The sequence below is a fragment of the Hibiscus syriacus genome, unplaced genomic scaffold, assembly GCF_006381635.1.
Source record: "Hibiscus syriacus cultivar Baekdansim isolate YM2019G1 unplaced genomic scaffold, ASM638163v2 tig00000002_pilon, whole genome shotgun sequence".
Classification (NCBI taxonomy): domain Eukaryota; kingdom Viridiplantae; phylum Streptophyta; class Magnoliopsida; order Malvales; family Malvaceae; genus Hibiscus; species Hibiscus syriacus.
This window is the reverse complement of record NW_024061752.1, coordinates 1,543,909-1,565,187: the sequence shown is the minus strand read 5'-3', so window position 1 is coordinate 1,565,187 and position 21,279 is coordinate 1,543,909. Positions and strand designations below refer to the sequence as shown.

General features: G+C 35.0%; 1 protein-coding gene and 1 pseudogene across 1 annotated transcript; both read left to right on the top strand.

Annotated features, from left to right (window-relative positions):
• The first annotated feature begins 7,236 nt into the window (after positions 1-7,236).
• LOC120211328 lies at positions 7,237-9,988 on the top strand (annotated as a pseudogene).
• A 6,401-nt stretch (positions 9,989-16,389) lies between these two features.
• On the top strand, positions 16,390-17,991 carry LOC120169405 (protein DETOXIFICATION 49-like). The gene has a single exon (XM_039177836.1). The coding sequence runs from the start codon at positions 16,390-16,392 to the stop codon at positions 17,989-17,991; it is 1,602 nt and encodes a 533-aa protein (XP_039033767.1).
• Positions 17,992-21,279: the final 3,288 nt, after the last annotated feature.

The window sequence follows — 21,279 nt, the reverse complement described above, 5'->3', positions numbered from 1 at the left end:
ATCAGGTACTACATTTCTATTCTAGTGATTGAGTAGTGAATTGGTTTTATTTATGTCTTCTTCTCGAAACAATTTGTTTTTTATTGGTGTAGCAACAAGACGGTAATGGTGGCGTCGATGATCCTCAATTTCGGCTCGTTGTAACTGGCAATCTACCCGTCGCTGGATGAACTTCTGGACTCCGACATCGACGAGTGTTGAATCAAAATAGAGTAAAAACTCTAATTGATCGAGAAGAAGAAAAAAACTCTTTAGAATAATCTCACAAAATTGCAAAAGGGAAGAACTCTTAAGAAAGCTTTCAAATGTTTATAATTAAGCTTTGATTGTTGGATGATAAAACTCAAATACAAGTAGGGTATTTATAGGTTACAAGAAACAATCTAAACCACTCATTAAAATAAGCACTAAATAATCTAAACCATTGAAATTAAAACATGAGAAAAATACTTAATTTTCACCTAACTAAATTGATGTAAGCAATGACATCAAAACTAAATTGATGTAAGCAATGACATCAAATTAATTTAGGTGTGAACTTATTTAGGCTAATATTGAATTTTCAACACTCCCCCTCAATGTTAGCCTCCATTCTTTGAATCACGCCATGCTGACGACGGAAATGTTCAAACTTTCCAACACTCAAGCTTTTTGTAAACAAGTCAGCAATTTGCTCATCTGTCTTGATTTGCCTCATCTCAATCTCTTCTTGCAAAACTTTTTCCCTAACAAAGTGGTAATGTACTTCCACATGTTTAGTTCTTGCATGAAAGACATGATTCTCCGCCAGCCGAATTGCCGATTGGTTGTCACAATATAACGAAATTGCATAATCTACTGGTTGGTGTAGATTATTCATCAACTGTATCAACCATGTACTCTCTTAAGCTGCCATTGTTGTTGCTTGATACTCAACTTCAGTGGTTGACAATGATACCTTTGGTTGTCTTTTGCTACACCAAGAAATTGTTCCGGAGCCAAGCTTAAACACATATCCAGTTGTTGATCTCCTGGTGTCATGATCTCCTGCATAATCAGCATCACAATAACCAACTAACTTGTAGTCTTCACCTTTCTTGTACAAAAGACCATAGTCAATTGTATTCTTCACATATCTCAGTATTCGTCGAACTGCTTCCAAATGAGGCTTCTTTGGATTTTGCATATACCGACTCATCACACCAACTGCATAAGAAATGTCAGGTCGGGTCAAGGTTAAGTAGATCAGACTACCTACCAATTGTCGATACATTGTTGCATCTTCCAAATCTTTTCCTTCATGTGCACACATTGATATTTGGTTCCATTGGCGTTGAAGTTGACTTGCATTCGAGCATTCCAAACCTCTTCAACAAATCTTTAGCTATTTCTGTTGACATAGAAATATTCCTTCGTGTGTGCGATCAACCTCTAGACCAAGGAAGTGCTTAAGTTGTCCAAGTTCCTTCATCTGGAAACGAACTGATAAATTCTCCTTCGTCTGAAGAATTTCTGCCTCATCATCACCGGTTATGATTAAGTCATCCACGTACACTAGCACGATAGCTAGTTTACCTTCATTGACTTTGATAAACAAGCTAGAATTAGCAGGTGTTACTGAATAACCATATTCAGGATGATCTTGACTCTGAAAACCATTGGTTGGGTCATGTAGAAACCACGAGCTACCAATCACGCTTTGTACCTCTCGATTGACCCATCTGGACGGCACTTTATCTTGTAAACCCATTTGCAAGATATGGTTTCACATCTTTTATCTTTGGTACAATATCCCAAGTTTGATTTTGTTGAAGTGCATCAATCTCTTCTTTCATAGCTATCATCCACTCAGAACTCTTCGATGCTTCTTCGAACGTCTCAGGCTCCATTGCTTCTTCATTATGGCTGCCATTGGCTATTGGGATTTGGCCTTCATATTCTGTTGACCTTCGGAGTTGAGATTGTGGAATTGATTCTTCTGTTTCACTAGGCCTACCTTCTTCGTTTGGTTGTTGATACACGCCAGTTTGCCAAGGATTCGGAGTCACTCTTTGTTCGACATCATCGCCATTTGGATCTTCTGATTCATCTAAACTTATTTGGAGTTGAACAGCATGCTCCCCCATCTTTTATTGTAGCTTGTCTCCAAATTCTCTCGAATCTGGAAACACCTCCTTCTCTGAGGACCACTAAGAAGATGTTTCATCAAATACCACATTTCGTGACGTGTAACATCTTCCACTAATTGGATCACAACATTTCCACCCCTTTCTCTGGATGTCATATCCCACAAAGATACATCTAACAACTTTCTTGTCAAATTTGCTCCGTAAATGATCAGGAACAAACACATAACATACACAGCCAAATACTCGAAAGTAGCTAACTGTAGGTTTTATGTTCCATAGTTTCTCAAAGGGTGAAACAAATCCTAACCTTGGTTGAGGAAGTCTGTTGATCACAAAGGCTGCAGTCCTCATTGCTTCAGCCCAAAACCTTCCAGGTACATTCTTTGTATGTAGCATACTTCGATAAATTTCTGCAAGATGCCGGTTTTTTCTTTCCGCTACACTATTCTGTTGTGGCGTGTTGGCACAAGTGTACTGATGACGTATTCGGCATTCCCTTAGGTATTGAGAGAACTCGTTTGATTTATATTCTCCTCCGTTGTCTGTGCGCAAGCAACATATCTTCTTTCCCACTTCTCCTGCAGCTGAGTCTTTGAACTCTTTAAACTTTGAGAAAGCATCAGATTTTTCTTTCATAAAGAAAACCCACACATACCTGGAGAAGTCATCAATGAATGTTACCATGTACCGCATACCGCTAATTGATTGTTGCTTAACCGGTCAGAACACATCAAAGTGAACCAACTCCAACGGTTCTTTTGCTTTAAACTTTGACTCGCCATATGGTAATTGGTGTGCTTTACCATACTGGCATCCCGCACAGACCGTGTCTGTTCTCACGTCTAGTTGAGGAAGCCCCTTAAGCATCGACTTTTTCACCATCACACTTAGCTTGGAATAGCTAACGTGACCTAACCGCATGTGCCATAGATCTGATGTCTCATTTTTCCTTGTCCTGTCTACATATGCAGACTCTGCTGACATCACGTAAATTGATTCCAAACGTCGTCCCTCCATTGTTGGTGTTTCTGAGATTTTGACATCACGATAAACCTTCACGTCTTGGGGACCAAATAAGACATAATGGCCTGATGATGTTAGTTGAGCCACAGATAGCAAATTTTTCTTCATTCCTGGGACATGGTAAACATCTTGGAGTTGCACCTGGTTAGTATTATATCGAGGCGTAACTATTGTCTTACCGATGTGAGTTATCGGTAACCTTGAGTTGTCACCTGTCACCACCACACGACCTCCATTATACTCAGACAGGTTTTGTAACTTCTGTTTGTCACCCGTCATATGATTTGAGCAGCCAGAATCTACGATCCAATCATTCTTGTAGTCAATCCGTTCTGGTGTTGTTACCGTGAGAGCTAATTCTTCTTCATCCGTAACAAATAACGCTTCAGCATCCCAACCATCTTCACTATTCTCCTTCGAACAAGAAGTAGCAGTATTACTTTCAATAAGCTTTTTCTTGGCCCAACAGTCTTTTGCCATGTGACCCATCTTCCCTCAGTTATAACACTTGCCATCAAACTTTCTACTATTACTGCGATTCTTGGATGCTTCCCCTGAATGAGGGCCTCCCTTTCCTTGGTAATTTTTCACCTTGTCACCATCCTTTTTAGATCCACTGCCAGTATACCGCTGAAAAGTGCCTCTGCTTTTGCTGGTGTAGAGCGCTTCCTCTTCACCCTTCAGAGAGACTCCTCCCATTTGCTTGGCCATAGCTTCTTGACCTGCAAGCAAATTTTCGAACTCAACAAGCGATGGCTGTGTCGACCATCCCTGTACAGCGGCAACAAACCCTCGATATTCGGGTCTCAAACCATGGATAATTATTCTTTTTATCCTGGCTTCCCCAATAGCAGCTGTCGGATCTAATTCTAAAATTTCGCGACATATCGACTTCACCTTGTGAAAGTATTGGGCAATCGCCATGTCGCGTTGCGCCATTGATAGAAGTTCATTCTCGAGGAGTTACAATTTTGTATCGTTCCTCTTCGAAAAGAGCGTAACAAAAGTGTCTCATGCTTCCTTTGGTGTTTTAGCATCCCGAATGTGCTCTAACATTTCTTCTTCAATTGTGGTCTTTAAAGCAAACATTACTTTGCCTGCTTTAATTTTCCACTTTCGCAAGATTCCATTGGCATCTTCTGTCGCCGGTTGTGTAACTCCACCACCACCGACAACCTCTCAAAGGTCTTGACCTTGTAAGTATGACTCCATACATGTTGCCCATGTGTTGTAGTTTTTGTTGTTGAGCTTCTTGATCCCTCCAACTACTTGAAGATCACCCATCTTAACGGCAAGGCTTTGACTACACCGAACAAGCTTAAGTAACAAACGTGCAGAGTGCTAAATTACTCTAAACACAAAGAAGCTCCACAAGGTTTGTAATAACCCCGACAATAACTCAAGAAATATTTTCTGATGTGGAAGATCAGTTAAAAAACTGTAGCCACAGAGCATACTCATAATTTCAAGAGACCTTAAAACGTGGCTCAAATACCAATTGTTGAATGAAAATAGAGTAAAAACTCTAATTGATCGAGAAGAAGAAAAAAACTCTTTAGAATAATCTCACAAAATTGCAAAAGGGAAGAACTCTTAAGAAAGCTTTCAAATGCTTATAATTAAGCTTTGATTGTTGGATGATAAAATTCAAATACAAGTACGGTATTTATAGGTTACAAGAAACAATGTAAACCACTCATTAAAATAAGCACTAAATAATCTAAACCATTGAAATTAAAACATGAGAAAAATACTTAATTTTCACCTAACTAAATTGATGTAAGCAATGACATCAAAACTAAATTGATGTAAGCAATGACATCAAATTAATTTATGTGTGAACTTATTTAGGCTAATATTGAATTTTCAACAACGAGTCCCATGAAAATAACGCTGCTTGGAATGAACAAGACCTTGACCAGGCAAGTGCATTATTTTAATTCGGTTTGAATTATCTCCCCATTTCTACAACCTTCTGTTAACGATATTGATGCCACTGCAGGTTCAAAGTGCTTTTGAAGAGCTGATCAACCCCAACACTGCTTCTGCCAGCGGGGATGCGAATCATTCCATTGAATCCGACCCAACCTACCTCACCGGGAACACTAATCAGGCAAAATATAATTTCCAAAACTACATTTTTCTTTATCATAGAACAAGTAATCACACTCTCTCATTCATCTGTTGTAATATATATATATAGCAGCAAAGCGAGGGAGATGAACAAGTGATCGACCCTGACCAACTCATCAACTTATTCCAAGTGAACGATGATGCTCCACCCGCAGAAGTTGCCCCAACTGCTGCTGAAGATACTTCATCAAACGATCAGACAAGTTCTCATCATCATTATCATCACTCAAGCCTATTTACTATCACATTTATTTCTTCATCAATAACTTTTTTTCCTTTTTTCGTTTACCATCTTATTGTTGCAGGATTCCGAAGAAGCTTTTGTGGCTTCCTTGTTGAACCTCGATGGTCAGTTCGAGTGACACCGTTGCTTCAAGACATCTGAATCCATTCATGAACAAGAAGCCGCTCCAATAAATGTGTGTTTTATTTTGGTTTAAGTCTGAATAATATTCCTAAGAAACTTAAGACTTGGGTCTGCAGTGTGTTTTATTTTGGTTTATGTAATGTTATAAATGTGTGTGTGCTTGGTTTATAACTGAGCATATATACAACTATCTCTTCTTACATATGTGTGCTTGCAGTTGCAGTTGTGTCCTTATATTGGTCATGTAATTTGACATTATGCCTATGCTTGGTTTAGAACTGAGCATTATCCTTATTATAAATAAATAAACAAATTGAATTTGCTATCTTAATTTGTTCTCTATATTTTATTTTATTTTTTGCAAATTTATATGTTTATGCTTTGAAAAAAAATATTTTTTATTTCAAACATTTTAAAAAATGCATTTTAAGTAAATATATTTATTCAGAGTCATGACTCGTTCTAAAAAAATTCATGCATGAATTTTTTTCTTTCAACGTGTAACTACGCATGTTTTACTATTCTTATTATTAAAATATATTAAAAATCAAGTCTTTATAATATTCAGTTCGATTTAATCAATCAATAAATCAATACAGATGATTACATGAAAAAATTGCATGTATTGTATTGCATATTTTATCAAAGTTGATGTGTAGTTTTGGAAATTATCCCTAATTAAAATGAACTATCTAATAGTATTGGGGTCAAATTAGAATTTGTTTAATATATTAAGGCCATTTCCACAATATCTCAAAACCGGGGACTTTCGATAAACGAACGTCATTTTCACCTTCTATTTATTGACTCACGAGCTCATTTTAGCTCATTTCGTGAAAAATATCGAAAGGCTCCTTCACTAGGGTTTCTAACTTTCCATGATTGTTTCTTTCTGGAATCGTTGCTGCAGAAGGTAATTCCGTACTCTGTCCATCGTTTATGTGTTCAAATTCTATTTAATTTTTATTCTCGGAGCCGTCTGATTTATTTTCCATGAAAATACTTGAAAATGAAGGAACAATTAGTTTTTATGATTCCTTTAATTTAATTTGTTTAGTTCTAATCTTTTATCTCACCTTATTTATTATCTTAGCATCTAAGAGGAGATTTGAGCACAGATTTTGTATATTTTTATTGTAGATTTGGTCGCTGTTTGGTTTCATTTTTTTTCTTGATGTAGATCCAGTAGCTATATTTTTATTTTTAGCTTCCTCTTCTTTTCAAATACCTCGAAAACATCGTTCCTATTCCGCGGTTGATAGTTTTCTTTTTATTGTGTGATGAATCAGAATAGAAATAATGATCATTTAGAGAAAGTCTCTTCTTCTGGAGTCTGTTTATGGAATGACCTCAATTCTATATTTCAATTAGTCTGGAAGATCCCCTTGCCTTGTCAGTTATCTTGTGTTTGCTCTCTATTTGTTTACTAAATAGCTTTCATATATTTGTTGATGTTGCTGCCTTTCTCATTCTGTTTTGTTGATGTTAGAGTGCATTAGTGCTTGATAGTTCACGCTCTAGTTTTGACTTGTTCTTTCACAAGTTTGTTTGTGCTTTTATACATGTATCTGTGTGTGTGAAATATTGATGGAAAGTTGTCATATCTTCTGCCCAGGCAACATGAAACCCATTTTCTGTGGAAACTCTGAGTACGATGCACGCCAGTCTGATTTGGAACGACTCTTCAAAAAATTTGACAAAGTTGAAAGAGTAGATATGAAGTCTGGTAAGTATTGTTTCTCATTATCTACGTTATTGGTTATTGGTTCCATGTGAGAATTATGAGCATCATTCTCTGCTCCCTTTTCTATACTATTTTTTCATGCTATTTAGCTGGATGCGTTGGTTATAAAGGTGTCAAAACTCGAAATTATGTTGACCTTAAAATGCTGTTTCCGTATTAATTATATCACAGTTAAAATCTATTCCACATGGTTTTTAGTTTCAATGTGTAAATGAAACCAAGTTTTTTTTTTGGTGTTGAACTTTAATTTTGCAAATATAATCTTGGAACTCTATTAAAAAACTAGCTTAATTTGAATATTTAACGCAAGGATAACACTCTTCAATTGTAAGTGCCTGTAAAATTTAAAATATATAGCAATATGCATGCACATTTCGTGGTGAGATAAAGTTCCTGCTGCAATGAGGAATATCCAGTACCTTACTTCCAGAGCATTAAGGTGTTGGCCCCTATCAAGATGGCTGCACAGCACAATAGTATGATCTCATAATACACGACTCAGTAACATCAATCATCCTTCGTTGAGTTTTACTGGGGGTCCAGGATGTTCAAGGAAAAACTATTTTTAAAAAAATAAGCCCCCACACTCAACATTTTCTTTGGCGCAGGATTTTCTTGGGATCTAATTGAGGAGCTCCTCAGAGTTCTGTTTCATGCATGTGACGAGCTTCCTCTTCTTGCTTTCAAGAAGAGTCACTTTAATCCGCAATGGCATGGATCCTCCCTCATTTTCCTCGAGCATTTTTTCATTTCATTCCTCATGACTTTTTCCCAGCCCTCAAATTGAGACATGTTTGAAGGTAGAAACATTACTGACCTAATGGCAGAGGCTGCTGAAAATATGGAGAAGGCACACTAATTCCTTGACCTACCTGAGAATCTGAGATCCATTTTTGGATTCTTGTTCATTGACATCACTTAGTTCATCACAAAAGGTCTGTTACTACTTTCACTGGTCTTAGTTTATAGATTGTTAGGAGCTTGCCAAAATTTAGTCCTAGGACAACATTTTAGGTGGTTTGTTTATTGTTGAAGAGTAAATGCCAACTGAGAAGATCCCTTTGGTGGGAGGATTCGTCCTAACTTAGTTAATCATTTTCCGCTATTGTGAAACTCCTAATGAGTCCCAACTTTTTCTGGTGTGTAGGATTTGCTTTCATCTATATGGAAGACGAGAGAGATGCTAAAGATGCTATCTGAGGACTTGATCGAACAGAATTTGGTCACGTAAGCTTCGTGTTGAATGGACAAAGGTAATGATTTGGTATTGTTGCTTTTGGCAGAGATCATTAAACTGCTTTTCTCTCTCTCTCTTTTATTTTTATTTTTGCTTTCTCATCATAATAAATTCCTTTTTACTTTTTTGTTCTAGCATGAGCGAGGCGTTAGAAGGCCTGAGGGTGGGGTGGGGCTGGTTCAAGAAGATCTGCAGCCAATACAAGACCTTCAAAGGCTCTATTTGTCATCAATTTTGATCCATATCACACTCGAACTAGGGATTTAGAAAGGCACTTTGAGTCTTATGGAAAGATGGTAAATGTAAGGATCAGAAGGAATTTTGCATTTGTACAATATGATTCCCAGGATGATGCCATCAGAGCATTGGAGGCTACAAATATGAGGTAAACGCCTGCCTCCCAAGAAGAATTGCCAATTATTCACTCCTTTATTTATAAGGTTTTCAGTAAACTTTATTATTTTTCCTGAACCATGGTCTCTGATCTATTTGTAGCAAGCTGATGGATAGAGTTATTTCGGTAGAATATGCAGTTCGAGATGACAATGATCGCCGAAATGGGTACACTGAAACTTATGGTAGGTCACCTGAGAGAGTTCGTGACAGAAGACGATCTCCAAGTACTTACCGAAGAGATAGGGGTAGCCCTGATTATGGTCGGGGCTCTAGTCGTAGTCCATATAGGAAGGAGAGGGGGGGCCCTGATCATGGTCGTGGCCGCAATCCGAGTCACCATAAGAGAGATAGAGGTACCCCTGAGCATGGCCAGATCACCAGCCGTAGTCCTCCCCGAAGAGAGAGGGCTGGCTCGGACCATGCTCGTGGCTCCAGCCAAAGTCCGTACAGGAAAGAGAGGGCCAGCCCTGAGAATAAGCAAGGCCCTAGCCATAGCCCATACAGGAGAAAGAAGCGAAGTGCTGAAAATGATGGTAGCCCCCCTAGTCGCAGTCCATATAGAAGAGAAAGGCCCACTTCCGGCAATGGTCGTGGAGTTGACCATAGCCCATATGGAAGGGAGAGAACTTGCCCAGAGAATGGCCATGGTTCCGGCCCAAGTTCAATGCCAGAAAGAAGGGCCAGTCCCAATGGTGGTGAAGCAGAAAGCCCAGTCAATTAGAGAGATCGCAGGTCTGTATCGTCATGATCAATAAGTTTTACTTTTATCTTTTATGGTTCTTGACTTCTTGCTTTGGAGATTTGGTTTGACTTAATATTTTTTTCCATATAAACTGCAGTCAATCACCTGCAGCAGAAGAATGATTAGGATCTAGAGAAGCATTGAAGGGGAAGACCTTTGTGTTTGTGGCAGAACCCAGTTGGAAAGCATTGTTTGGTGACAAAACCGTTATTGCAATTACATTTAAAGTGTTGGATTCTGACCTCTTGCTGTAGTAGTTTAAAAAAGCTAGATTTCCATCTAGTTTAGGTGCAATGGATGTATTCTGTTTACTTAAAACACCGAACTCGTTTCATTTCATTGGTTATGCTTGGTTTCATTTCATTAGCTATCCCTGCTATCGTGTTTTCTTAATCGTCCCCTGCTTATAATTTAGAATTTCATATGTTAGCTCGATCAGGGAGCTTTTAAGATCTCATCTGAATATATGGCAATGAGCCTGATTGTAGCACAGGGTCGCTGGTGTGGTTTTGATCAGGCTCATTGCCATATATTCAGATGAGGTTTTGATCAGGCTGATTGCCAATGGCCCCGCACTTAATTTAGAGGCATTGGAATCTCCATTAAATCACCTCACCAACAGCTTTTAAAGAAGGAAAGATCTTTGATTTGAAGAATTATCCATTTTTGACCCATAGACAACGTTGGATTTGGTTCCATTTTAATTTTGCATCAATCAAGTGTAAGGCAGAAACCTGAAAGGTTACTACTGAAAAAGCAGAGTACATCTCTCGGGAGAGCGTCTACATAAGTGCACAAATGACAGCTTTTTCAGAGAGAGCAGAGAGCATTACTATATCTGTGCTAATTCCTACGAGAGTGTACACTATCTTTTTACGGAGCAAATCAGGGTACAGATAAATAAAAGCTGTTGCATTAAGGGAAACACTTGAAGAGAAGAGAAAACAGTGTCTATTGTCACTGAATGGTATGGTGTCTTTTCTTCCCCTCTTACCCCGTCAGCCCACTTACATTATTTTTTCCCCACATTTGTCGTGTCCGAATATAATTAAAATACAAAAATCATACATATATTTTTAGTTTTTATTTAATATAATATTTTATATTAGTGGAGCATCTCTTTTCTTCGCTGACCTGGTCTCAAACCTTGACCAAAGTGACAAGTGAAAAGCATCTAACCATTGAGTACAAGGGAAGAACAAGTCTAAAACTACCTCTTAGGTGCCTAAAGAGTGGAACTGTGGTCGCTACAAGTGCTGAAAAATTATTGCGTGGTAGGGCTTAAATCCATTACCTCTAACATATACATGATTTAAAAGCATCTATTTAACGACTTTATTCTCATTTTTCAACAAATGTAAAGAATTATCTTTATATTTATTCAGAATCGAAAAACAAAATTTTAAAAATGTATTGGTTTTTTCACCGTGTCAAAAAATAATAATTCTCGAGCAATATCAATATGACATATCCTAACAAATATGATAACGTGACATCTTTCTTTCACCTTTTGCTTTAAAGGAAAAAAAAATCAGAGCAGAGGATGAAGCACACCATCTCCATGGTTGTAGCTCCCAAATGAAGACAAGACCTCTTAGATATCAGGCATTAAAACTTGAATAGATCGTTTTTCTTATTTGTCAAAGATGCTTTACTTCACTTCGCTCAAAACCATTGAAAGTTGGAAAAACATTCGGTCGATCTCTCTTTCAACTAACTGATTGGAAAAAGAAGAAACCATTCAAACCCTAATCCTTAATTTAATAAATAGTAGTAGTAAATATCATTGAATGGTGTGTCTCATGTTGGGAGTAGAGGCCAAATGGGAATGTGGGTTTTAATAAAGAAAGAAAGCTAAGCTAACAAAGCAAGACACCGAACGATGCCTTGGCCTTTAACAAAGATTACTATGTCAAATGGGAATGTGTCTATCTTGATCGCTTAGGAAAAGACAATCACAAGTGTTCAAACCTAGTTCTTAGTTGCTATATCAAAATCAGTATGTGTAAATAATATGAGTAAGTTTTCAGTTTATATTTGAATAAAATGTGGTATTTATTTGAAACACTCTCAATCATTTGACAACAAACGTTCATATACCTCTGCAAATGTCGTGTTAGAACCCGAGACCTCAAGGAATAATATCAATCTCTTAAATACTGAAATCACTTAGTCTGTACTATTGGTCTAATGGTTAGGTTGAAGGTTGGGGAATATTTGGTATTTGGATTTAATTTTATCATGCATAAATATCATGTGAGGATTTTAAGTTTAAATTTTATTCTGGTTTCAGTTTTATTTTTACACTCACGTTTATTCAGTCCCAATTGTTCTGAAAGCTTTAAATTAGTTTAAATAAATCTTCATCCAAATACACTCTTAAGAAAAATAATAATTTCTCTTAAATATTCTAGATGAAAATTTTGAAGAATTCTTTTCACGTTATAGTGGAAGAAGGTCAAAGAAAATTTTCAAATACTTTTTATTATCCAAATATAATTTAATATATACAATGATGTAAAAGAGAGAATTAATAAAAAAATTATTATTTTTATTTAATTATTAATATTTGATTTATAAATTGATTAATCTAGATCGAGTACTATAGACATTAATTAAATGTATGATATAACTTTAATTTCGTTCAAAATTTAAAAAAAAAATCCGTCGTGAACCACATCGGCTGGCTCGCAAGACTTAATAAAAGAATTCAGCAATCAAAGGCTGTTTACTCGTTAATCAGTGATGTCGTTTCTCTCATGATTGTAGGGAAACTTCTATTAATATCTTCGCTAATTTCCCAAAATTTTCAACATGTTTTATGGCAACGTTATAAAAGGGTTATATATAGATGTACATGGTTGGATTGGAGGATTTTTAGTCGCTTTAAATTTTATTTTAATATTATATTTTTTTATTTATCAATTTATAGATTAAAATTTATATTTGTTCCGATATAAATATATATTATTTATTATACAAAATATTAATTTAGTTGAAAATATATAAAAATTTTATTATTATAATTATCTTACATATTTAAGAGATAATTATATTATTATCTTATTTCGGGTTAAATATTTTCACCCTAAATATGAATCTGATCCGATCTGGCCTAAATTAAAAAAAACACATGACATTATAGGTTTGGGTCATATCAAAACTCATCGAATTCAAATCAAATGCCCATCCATGTATATATATATATATATTGAGTTATGATCCACTTACACCAAATGTAAAACTAAGAGTTTTACACCCTTTTAGGACTCTTGGATGAGAAAAATCAAAAGTTGAGATTAACTCATTTTTTCCCCTAATGAATATATTCTCATTTCGTATTGTTATTATAAGCCTTTGATTTCTCCATCCAACGGTCCTAACAAGGTGTCGTTTTTTTTTCCAGTGAATATCTTCTCATTTTCTAATGTTAATCTCAGCCTTTTATTTTCCTCATCCAACAGTCCTGAGAAGGTGTAATACAATTATTTTGTATGTTGGGTGTAATTGCATCCTACCCCTATACTCGGCCTTTAATTTTCCTAATTAAACGGTTCTAAAAATGTGTAAAACTAATATATTTACACTACGTGTAAATAGATCTTAATCCATATATATATATATATATATCACAGATAAAGACAGAGCCAAAATGAAATTTTAGGAAATAATTATAAAATAAAGATTATAAAATCTAATTATTAAGTAATTAATTTTTAAAATTTTAAAAATTAAAGTATGGTGTTATAATTTATTTAATTTTAAAATTTATGGGGAATTAAGAAGTCTTCAAATTGAAGAAAAAATGACTCATAATTTAACTTATTCAATTTCAAAACTAAAAAGGACTTCAAAAATAATTTGAACCAAAAATTAATGGAAAAAAAAACCTTAAGTCTTCTGTAATTCTTCTAGTCTTTGGCCATCGACCTGGGCATGAATGTGTGAATTTTATCAATTAAAATATCATACATGGATTCGAGTTTAATTTTAAATCAATTTATATTTAAACATATACGATTTTATCTAGATTTACTTTAACTAAGTTATTATTAATTATGTTTTTTATATTTGTGACTATTATTCTAAATTTTATGTAGTATTAATAAATAGATTTTATATGATGAGTTTATGACTATGGATACGTTAAAATAATTAGCATACAACACTTTCTGAACGAAATGGGAACTCTACTTTGCAAACTTTCCATTTTGAAGAATTTTCCACACGTTTTTAAAATAATTATATATATAGTAATTCGTATAACCAATTTGAAAGCTATATATATATATATAATGATAGATGTACGTATATTTGAGAGTGAACATATGTTTATTTTAAAATTTAATTTTTTTCGATTAATTATTTATTTTACTGATTGTGCTCATCTTAAAATTTTATTTTTACTTATCCTACTCGAAATTTTATATTATTAACATATGTGTTTCTACTCAAAAAAATATTTTTACGTTCCTATTATATATATAAATATATATAATACGAATCTAGAAATATTTAGAACCAACCCACTGATATGTGGAACCATCACTGCCAACCACTTGGCAATGTAACCAACCAATGTTGTTTGGTTTATAGGATCTTTGTGGTGTAAGACCAGGACTGCCCCAACAAAAGCTGACTTTGACTTTAGGCTATTTCCCAAACATTCCAGACACAATCCAAAATGGGTTCCATTGCTTTGTCCTTTCCCCTACACAATACCAACATTAATCAACAATAACCTCAACTACAAGCTCCCCTATGATCGAGGGGTTAACAGTCTCTTTAAAAATTTTAATTTCTTAGATATTTTAAATATTTATTTTTATTTTCTATTGATAATATATTTTCATTTACCTTTAAATTTTATAAATTCATTCTCATTAAAATTTTAAACTAATACTTCTAACATAAAATTATATGTTCATTCCTGTTTCCTGTAAACCCTTCTTAAAAATCGACTAGACATCATTAATATAATGAATAGTAGAGTTTGAATCTCATAAACAATTTTAATATATGACGAGGCTTACCATTTCCTTACCTTGAACAAAATTAAGGGTGGCAAAAGGTTCATACACTAGCCTTCCGTGAAAAATATGTAAGGAAGTCCATTTAGTATCGGGACAATGTTAATGGTCCTAATAGGCTTTTTTGTTGGTACATATGCACTGAATCTCAACCTCTTACTTCTTTTGTCCTTTGGTTTTAGGACATTTAAGGCAGTACATTCTCCGGTATGCGCTACAGCTTGTACCCGAAAACGTCCACAGCAGCATTTTTGAAACTATACTCTCTTTTGTATATTTTGATGTGACTAGTGGCATAAATTCTATACATTAGTGAGGATATGTAAGTGATCATGTGTGATGATACATTTATGGTAATATTACAATTGACTTTGATGGCATAAATATCACTTCAACATACGGTAGGTGATGAATCATAATGTTAGCGATGATAAGACGATAAACTCAGATAAATAAATGATAATATTCTTCTCTCGATAACCATAGTCGAAATATGGTAAAATATATGAGTATTGGGTGTCTGATTAATTGTATGATTTATGAGTTATTTTAATGATCTAATATAATATTCTCATATCTATAAGTCATTTCATGTTAAATTTAAAATTTTATATTTTAAATTTGAGATGTATAGATAGTAATGCTTTATTTTTATTTAAGAAATTATCCTGATTCGATTTTTAATATATTCAAAGTTGGTTAACGTCTTTTTTTATCTCACCTATACTTCCCGTTTATTTTTTATTTTAATTTAATAGGCGACGACATTAATCTTGGTACTGGTTGTTTACCACATGTATTCATTGTTTCTCATTTACTTTCTTATATGCATATTTACGTTTTATGTATTTTTTTTTAGTTTCTAATAATTCTTCCTTTATGCTACATTTTTCTCTGTCTTCATGACACATTTTTTATTGTTTGATCGTTTTGTCAGGGTTAGATTTTATGACACATCGACTAATTAAGATGATACTTGTTTGTTATCTTGTTATTCTTTCCTGATTTGAACCATCAGATTGGACTTGAATATGCGGTTTGTGTTCATATATAATTTCCTCGCAATGCTCAATTTTGATTTACTGTTGTTAGTGATCCTTCAGTAGTTTAATACTTTGTTGTGATTCGTTTATAGATACAATCACATTTATTCGTATTTATCTTTTGTTTGAGTTTCTTGGATGAGTTTTAATATTTCCCTTATATAGTTTTTGAATGATCTCGATTGATTATTTTATTGCATCAATAGTTAAAAGAAGATATCCTAATTATGTTTCTAAATTTTTTAACTTCATTATAATTTTAAATATGTTTTATTTTTAATAAAAATTAACGACTTTATTTACATTTTCGAAGTTGGTATGACGAGTGTATACCTGGGATCCTGAAGCAAACAAAGAAAAAGGAAACAAATAACGGAGTCATTACTCTAGAATCATAGCTGAGAAACAAAAAGTAAAATTTCCTTCTTCTATTTTAGACGCCGGTTCTCGGTTGACTCCCGATGCCGGTCATAGTCAGCAATACCACATTCACAAAACCCACTATAAAACCCATTAGTTCCCATTCCCCAATCATCTCTCTGGCAGCGTTTTACATACACAAAACAATGTGCCAGTTCACATCCTCCTGCAAATGTGATTCCGACCTCCCTTACCTTCTCTCGGTCCAACACTCGAAAGGTTCGTCCAATATTTACGAACCATTCATCCCTACCAGCCCAACATATAAGCATGAATCCAAGTGTTACTCAACGATTCTCCCTCTTGCAATCAAGGAAGCCATTGCCATTGCTAATATTGCTGTCCCTATGATACTAACAGGGCTCATTTTATATTCCCGTTCCTTGATTTCCATGCTTTTCCTAGGCCGCCTCGGCGAGCTTGCCTTGGCGGGCGGTTCCCTCGCCCTTGGCTTTGCTAATATAACCGGCTACTCCATTCTCTCCGGTCTTGCCATGGGAATGGAATCAATTTGCGGACAAGCGTTTGGTGCTAAACGATACACGGTTCTTGGTATCACGTTGCAGAGAACGGTGCTTTTGCTTCTGGTTTCATCGCTGCCCATTTCTATTCTGTGGATCAACATGAGGAAAATATTGATACTTTGTGGCCAGGACGAAACTATAGCCATGGAAGCACAATGGTATCTTGTTTATTCTCTCCCTGACCTTTTAGTCCAATCATTTTTGCACCCGTTGAGGATCTATCTGCGAACACAATCCATAACTCTTCCTTTGACATGTTGTGCCGTTTTATCAATTCTTCTCCACCTACCAATCAATTACCTTCTCGTATCACACCTTAAACTAGGCATCAAGGGAGTTGCTCTTAGCGGTGTTTGGACAAACTTCAACCTAGTGGCCTCATTGATAATCTACATCCTCTACTTCGGTGTCCACAAAAAGACATGGGGAGGGTTGTCGGTCGAGTGCTTTAAAGAAGGAAAATCGCTTTTGAATTTGGCCATCCCGAGCTGCATTTCGGTCTGCCTGGAATGGTGGTGGTACGAGATCATGATTCTCTTATGTGGCTTGCTCTTGAACCCCAGAGCCACAGTTGCTTCCATGGGGATTTTGATTCAAACGACGGCGTTGATCTACATATTCCCATCTTCACTAAGCTTCAGCGTCTCGACGAGGGTCGGGAACGAGCTCGGTGCAAACCAGCCCAAAAAGGCCAAACTCGCCGCCTTCGTAGGCCTTTACTGTGGCTTCATGCTGGGCTTATCAGCGCTCGTTTTTGCTATAATGGTGAGAAACATATGGGCTAACATGTTCACAGGTGACAAAGAGATCGTTGCATTAACGTCCCTCGTTTTGCCTATAATCGGGCTGTGCGAACTCGGGAACTGCCCGCAGACGACCGGGTGCGGGGTTTTAAGAGGCACAGCTAGGCCGAAAGAAGGCGCAAACATAAACCTCGGTTGCTTTTACCTTGTTGGTATGCCGGTGGCAGTGTGGCTAAGTTTCTTCGCCGGATACGATTTCAAAGGACTGTGGCTCGGAATGTTGGCAGCTCAAGTCTCGTGTATGGTCACCATGTTACTGGTTCTGATCAGAACAGATTGGGAATTCGAGGCCGAAAGAGCTAAGAAGCTGACCGGAGCTCAACTCGTCGTCGATGACAGCAAAGAGAATCAACATCAAGCAGATATCAAGGATGATTCTTTTTCTTCATTAGGTGATTTGGATCATTATTGCCTCGTTTAATCAACTTTTTTTCCGAGTTCTATATGTTACCTTGTATAGATTAACAGGGGCTAGGATGCAATTCATTATTTTCGGATTTTTCGATATACTCATTAATACTCAAACATCACTAAACATATATGCTACATACTATTTTCTCTCTAGTGTACATCAACCTCTAAATTTCAGTATTATCATCTCTTTCGTAATCATACATTCATAAACAAAGTCACGTAAAAGTGAAAAGATACTAAATTTTAATAATAAATAACATTCCACTCAATATATATGAGAAGGGATGGATCAATGTGCAAAATCCAATTCCTTGATTGTCTCTCAAAAGATGGAAAAAGAAGGTTTTGACGCCGGTAGTTGAGCCAAATGAGGCCAACCAAGGGAAAGTTACAAGAAAATTACGATTAGAGGCATGATTTTAGGTTTAATTACTTCCTCGAACTATCTTAGAAAATTTCTCAACCAACTATATGCTGAAAAATGAAAGGCATTTACGTTTGGAAAAGTAATTACCGTTTCCCTAAATTTTGCACGCAGAGAAAAATAGCAGATACCTGTATAAGAATGATTAAAAACTCCAACTAAATAATTTGAAAAAATAAAAAATATTGTTGTTTAATCTATACAAGGTAACATATAAATTAATAAGTCCTTTGAACTGAACATATAAGGTGATGGTGGTTGTAAATCTAAAAAAATAAGAAGTATATGAAATTAAAAATTAAAAAGATAAAAAAAAGAAGAGAATAATAAGAAAAATGCATCACGGGTTATTTATAAACATATAAACTTAAATAGTTAATTTTTTTATTAATTTATTGTATATTAATTATTAAATTATTATATTTTTTAATTAATCATTAGTATCCGATATATTAACCGATTAATTTAATCTGTTATATAATTAACTACTATTTTTGTTAAAACGTGATAGTATTATTCATTTGGCTTAAATTTAATTTCTACTTTCATAAATAAAAAGTAAAGATTACCTTCTTAATCTTTGTAAAAAAATATAAAAGTTCAAGATTAAATGAAAATTTATTTCAAGGATAGTATTAATTTATATAGTTATTTGACCCAGGAACTGGAAAAATCTTCATGAGATCTTAAAATTTGTGCGAATTATTACAGTAAGCAAGCGAAGATTGTCGTGACATCAACGAACTTAACCTCGAAAAACCTAAAAAAATAAAATAAAACAGAAAGACAAAACATAAATCACTTTGGTTTGATGAGTGGTATTATATTAAACACCTAAAACCTTAGATTTGTCAATTGAGTTGCACTGGCACCACGTATTCTCCCTTTTGTGACGGCCGCCTCCTCGCTCCAGCTGCCTTAAAAGACTTCAACACTTCCACTTTGTTAGGGCAATTTTTTTAAATTCCAGTTAATAAATAATGACGTTTGTTCGCTCTAAAAAATTAAGAATACTAGTGATTAAGGATATGTTATTATCTATGAAGTTTTGGGTTCGAGTATTATGTATGTCAAGTATATGAATATTTATTATCAAATGATTGAGAGTTTTTTAGTATATAATGTCTTATATTCACCTTAGTATTATAAAAAAATATAGTTTTTATAATACCGCATTATATTTTTGAATTTAATAAAAGTAATATAATTGGCAAAACTCACGACATAATGCATTCAAAAAAAATATTTCACGAGATGCTACACTGACTAGATTAATTGCTGAGATAGGGTTAATTCTATAGTCCCCACGTAGGTCGTCATACCATCCCCGCGAACTGTGGTGAGATGAGGTAGGTCGCCATGCACGCCCAGCGACCAACGTTCTGCCTCTGCCCACGCCTGCTCCAGCTCGCCACTAAAACCTATGTTTACTTCAAGTCCAAATAATCTCCTGCTCCCCGCATATGGCTGACTCTCAGCATTCCTCTTCTGGTAAAATTGATTTACAATCTTCAGGTAAACTCTTTACTTTCATTTACCCTTCTTGTATGTTTAAATTTGTTGGTCGTCGGGCGTGCATGACGACCTACCTCATCTCACCACAGTTTGCGGGGACGGCATGGCGACCTACGTGGGGACTGTAGAATTAACCCTATCTCAGCAATTAATCTGGCCAGTGCATCATCTCGTGAAATATTTTTTTTGAAAGCATTATGTCGTGAGTTTTGCCATATACTATTGCATGGAGAGCCTGAAAATAGCAGAATCTCTGGCGTGTTAACCAAATGATCATATTTCGCATATGCAGAGTTTGGAGTCGGGACCATGAGATCTAAAGCCTTGGAATTTGATGATCTCTCTGTTGATTTTGGAACTTCAGAAAGATTTCATGCCATTATTTCCCCTTAAATTTCTTTGGACAGTATACGCAAATTAAGGATTTTATTTGACAAAATGCTTTTATAAAGTATTTTTTATATATAAAAATAAATATTTAATGTAATACTCATCATAATAAAGCATTGTATACACATGTTTATTAAACGCTATAACTTCCACTATCATAGTAAAAATTATCTACTGTTATATTTTAATACATTAATAAAATTATCTGTATATAGTTAATTAAAAAGTACATCCAACATTCTAAACCAATTTGGCTTGGGGGTAATGAGCCTGTAACCTGCTATTCACATGCTTTTGCAGCAAACAAGCTGCACTTTATAATTTCTATTTACATTTATTTACACACTCCCATATACATTTATTTATATATATACAATACGAAAACAAAAAATGAAGTCCAAAATTGACAATTAAGCAAAATTATTAAAAAAAAACACACATGTTTTATGAAATGTACTTATATATATTTTAATAATCATTGCTCGTACATGTGCTTATATCATAGGTGACGTCCCTAATCACATGCCCTTGAACTGAGTCATTTACTCTATTTGCATAAAGTCTACCCTTACAACAAAATAAATCCTACGTAGATTTGAAAGAAAATTACCGAAAAAAAAATATAAGAATAAGATGGGAAAACTTATCTAATCATTAGGGTTGCAGGAAGGGCAATCCAAAAACGCAGCGAATTGTTGATGCATGTAGATTGAGAACACATCGTTTTCAATAGAAACCGCAGCAATCATAATATCTCAATGATTTCAGAAAGATTTCCAGAGATAAGATCGAACCATCATTGATGAATAAACAAGTCCTATGAGCAGATAGCAATGGGGACTTGTAAACAAATTCGAGTTAATTCATGAATAAATTATGAAGAAAAAAATACGTTAGATTTGTATGCATTTTTGAAAAGAACCAAGAGAACTGATGAGAGCAATCATATATAGCATTATTAGGTCA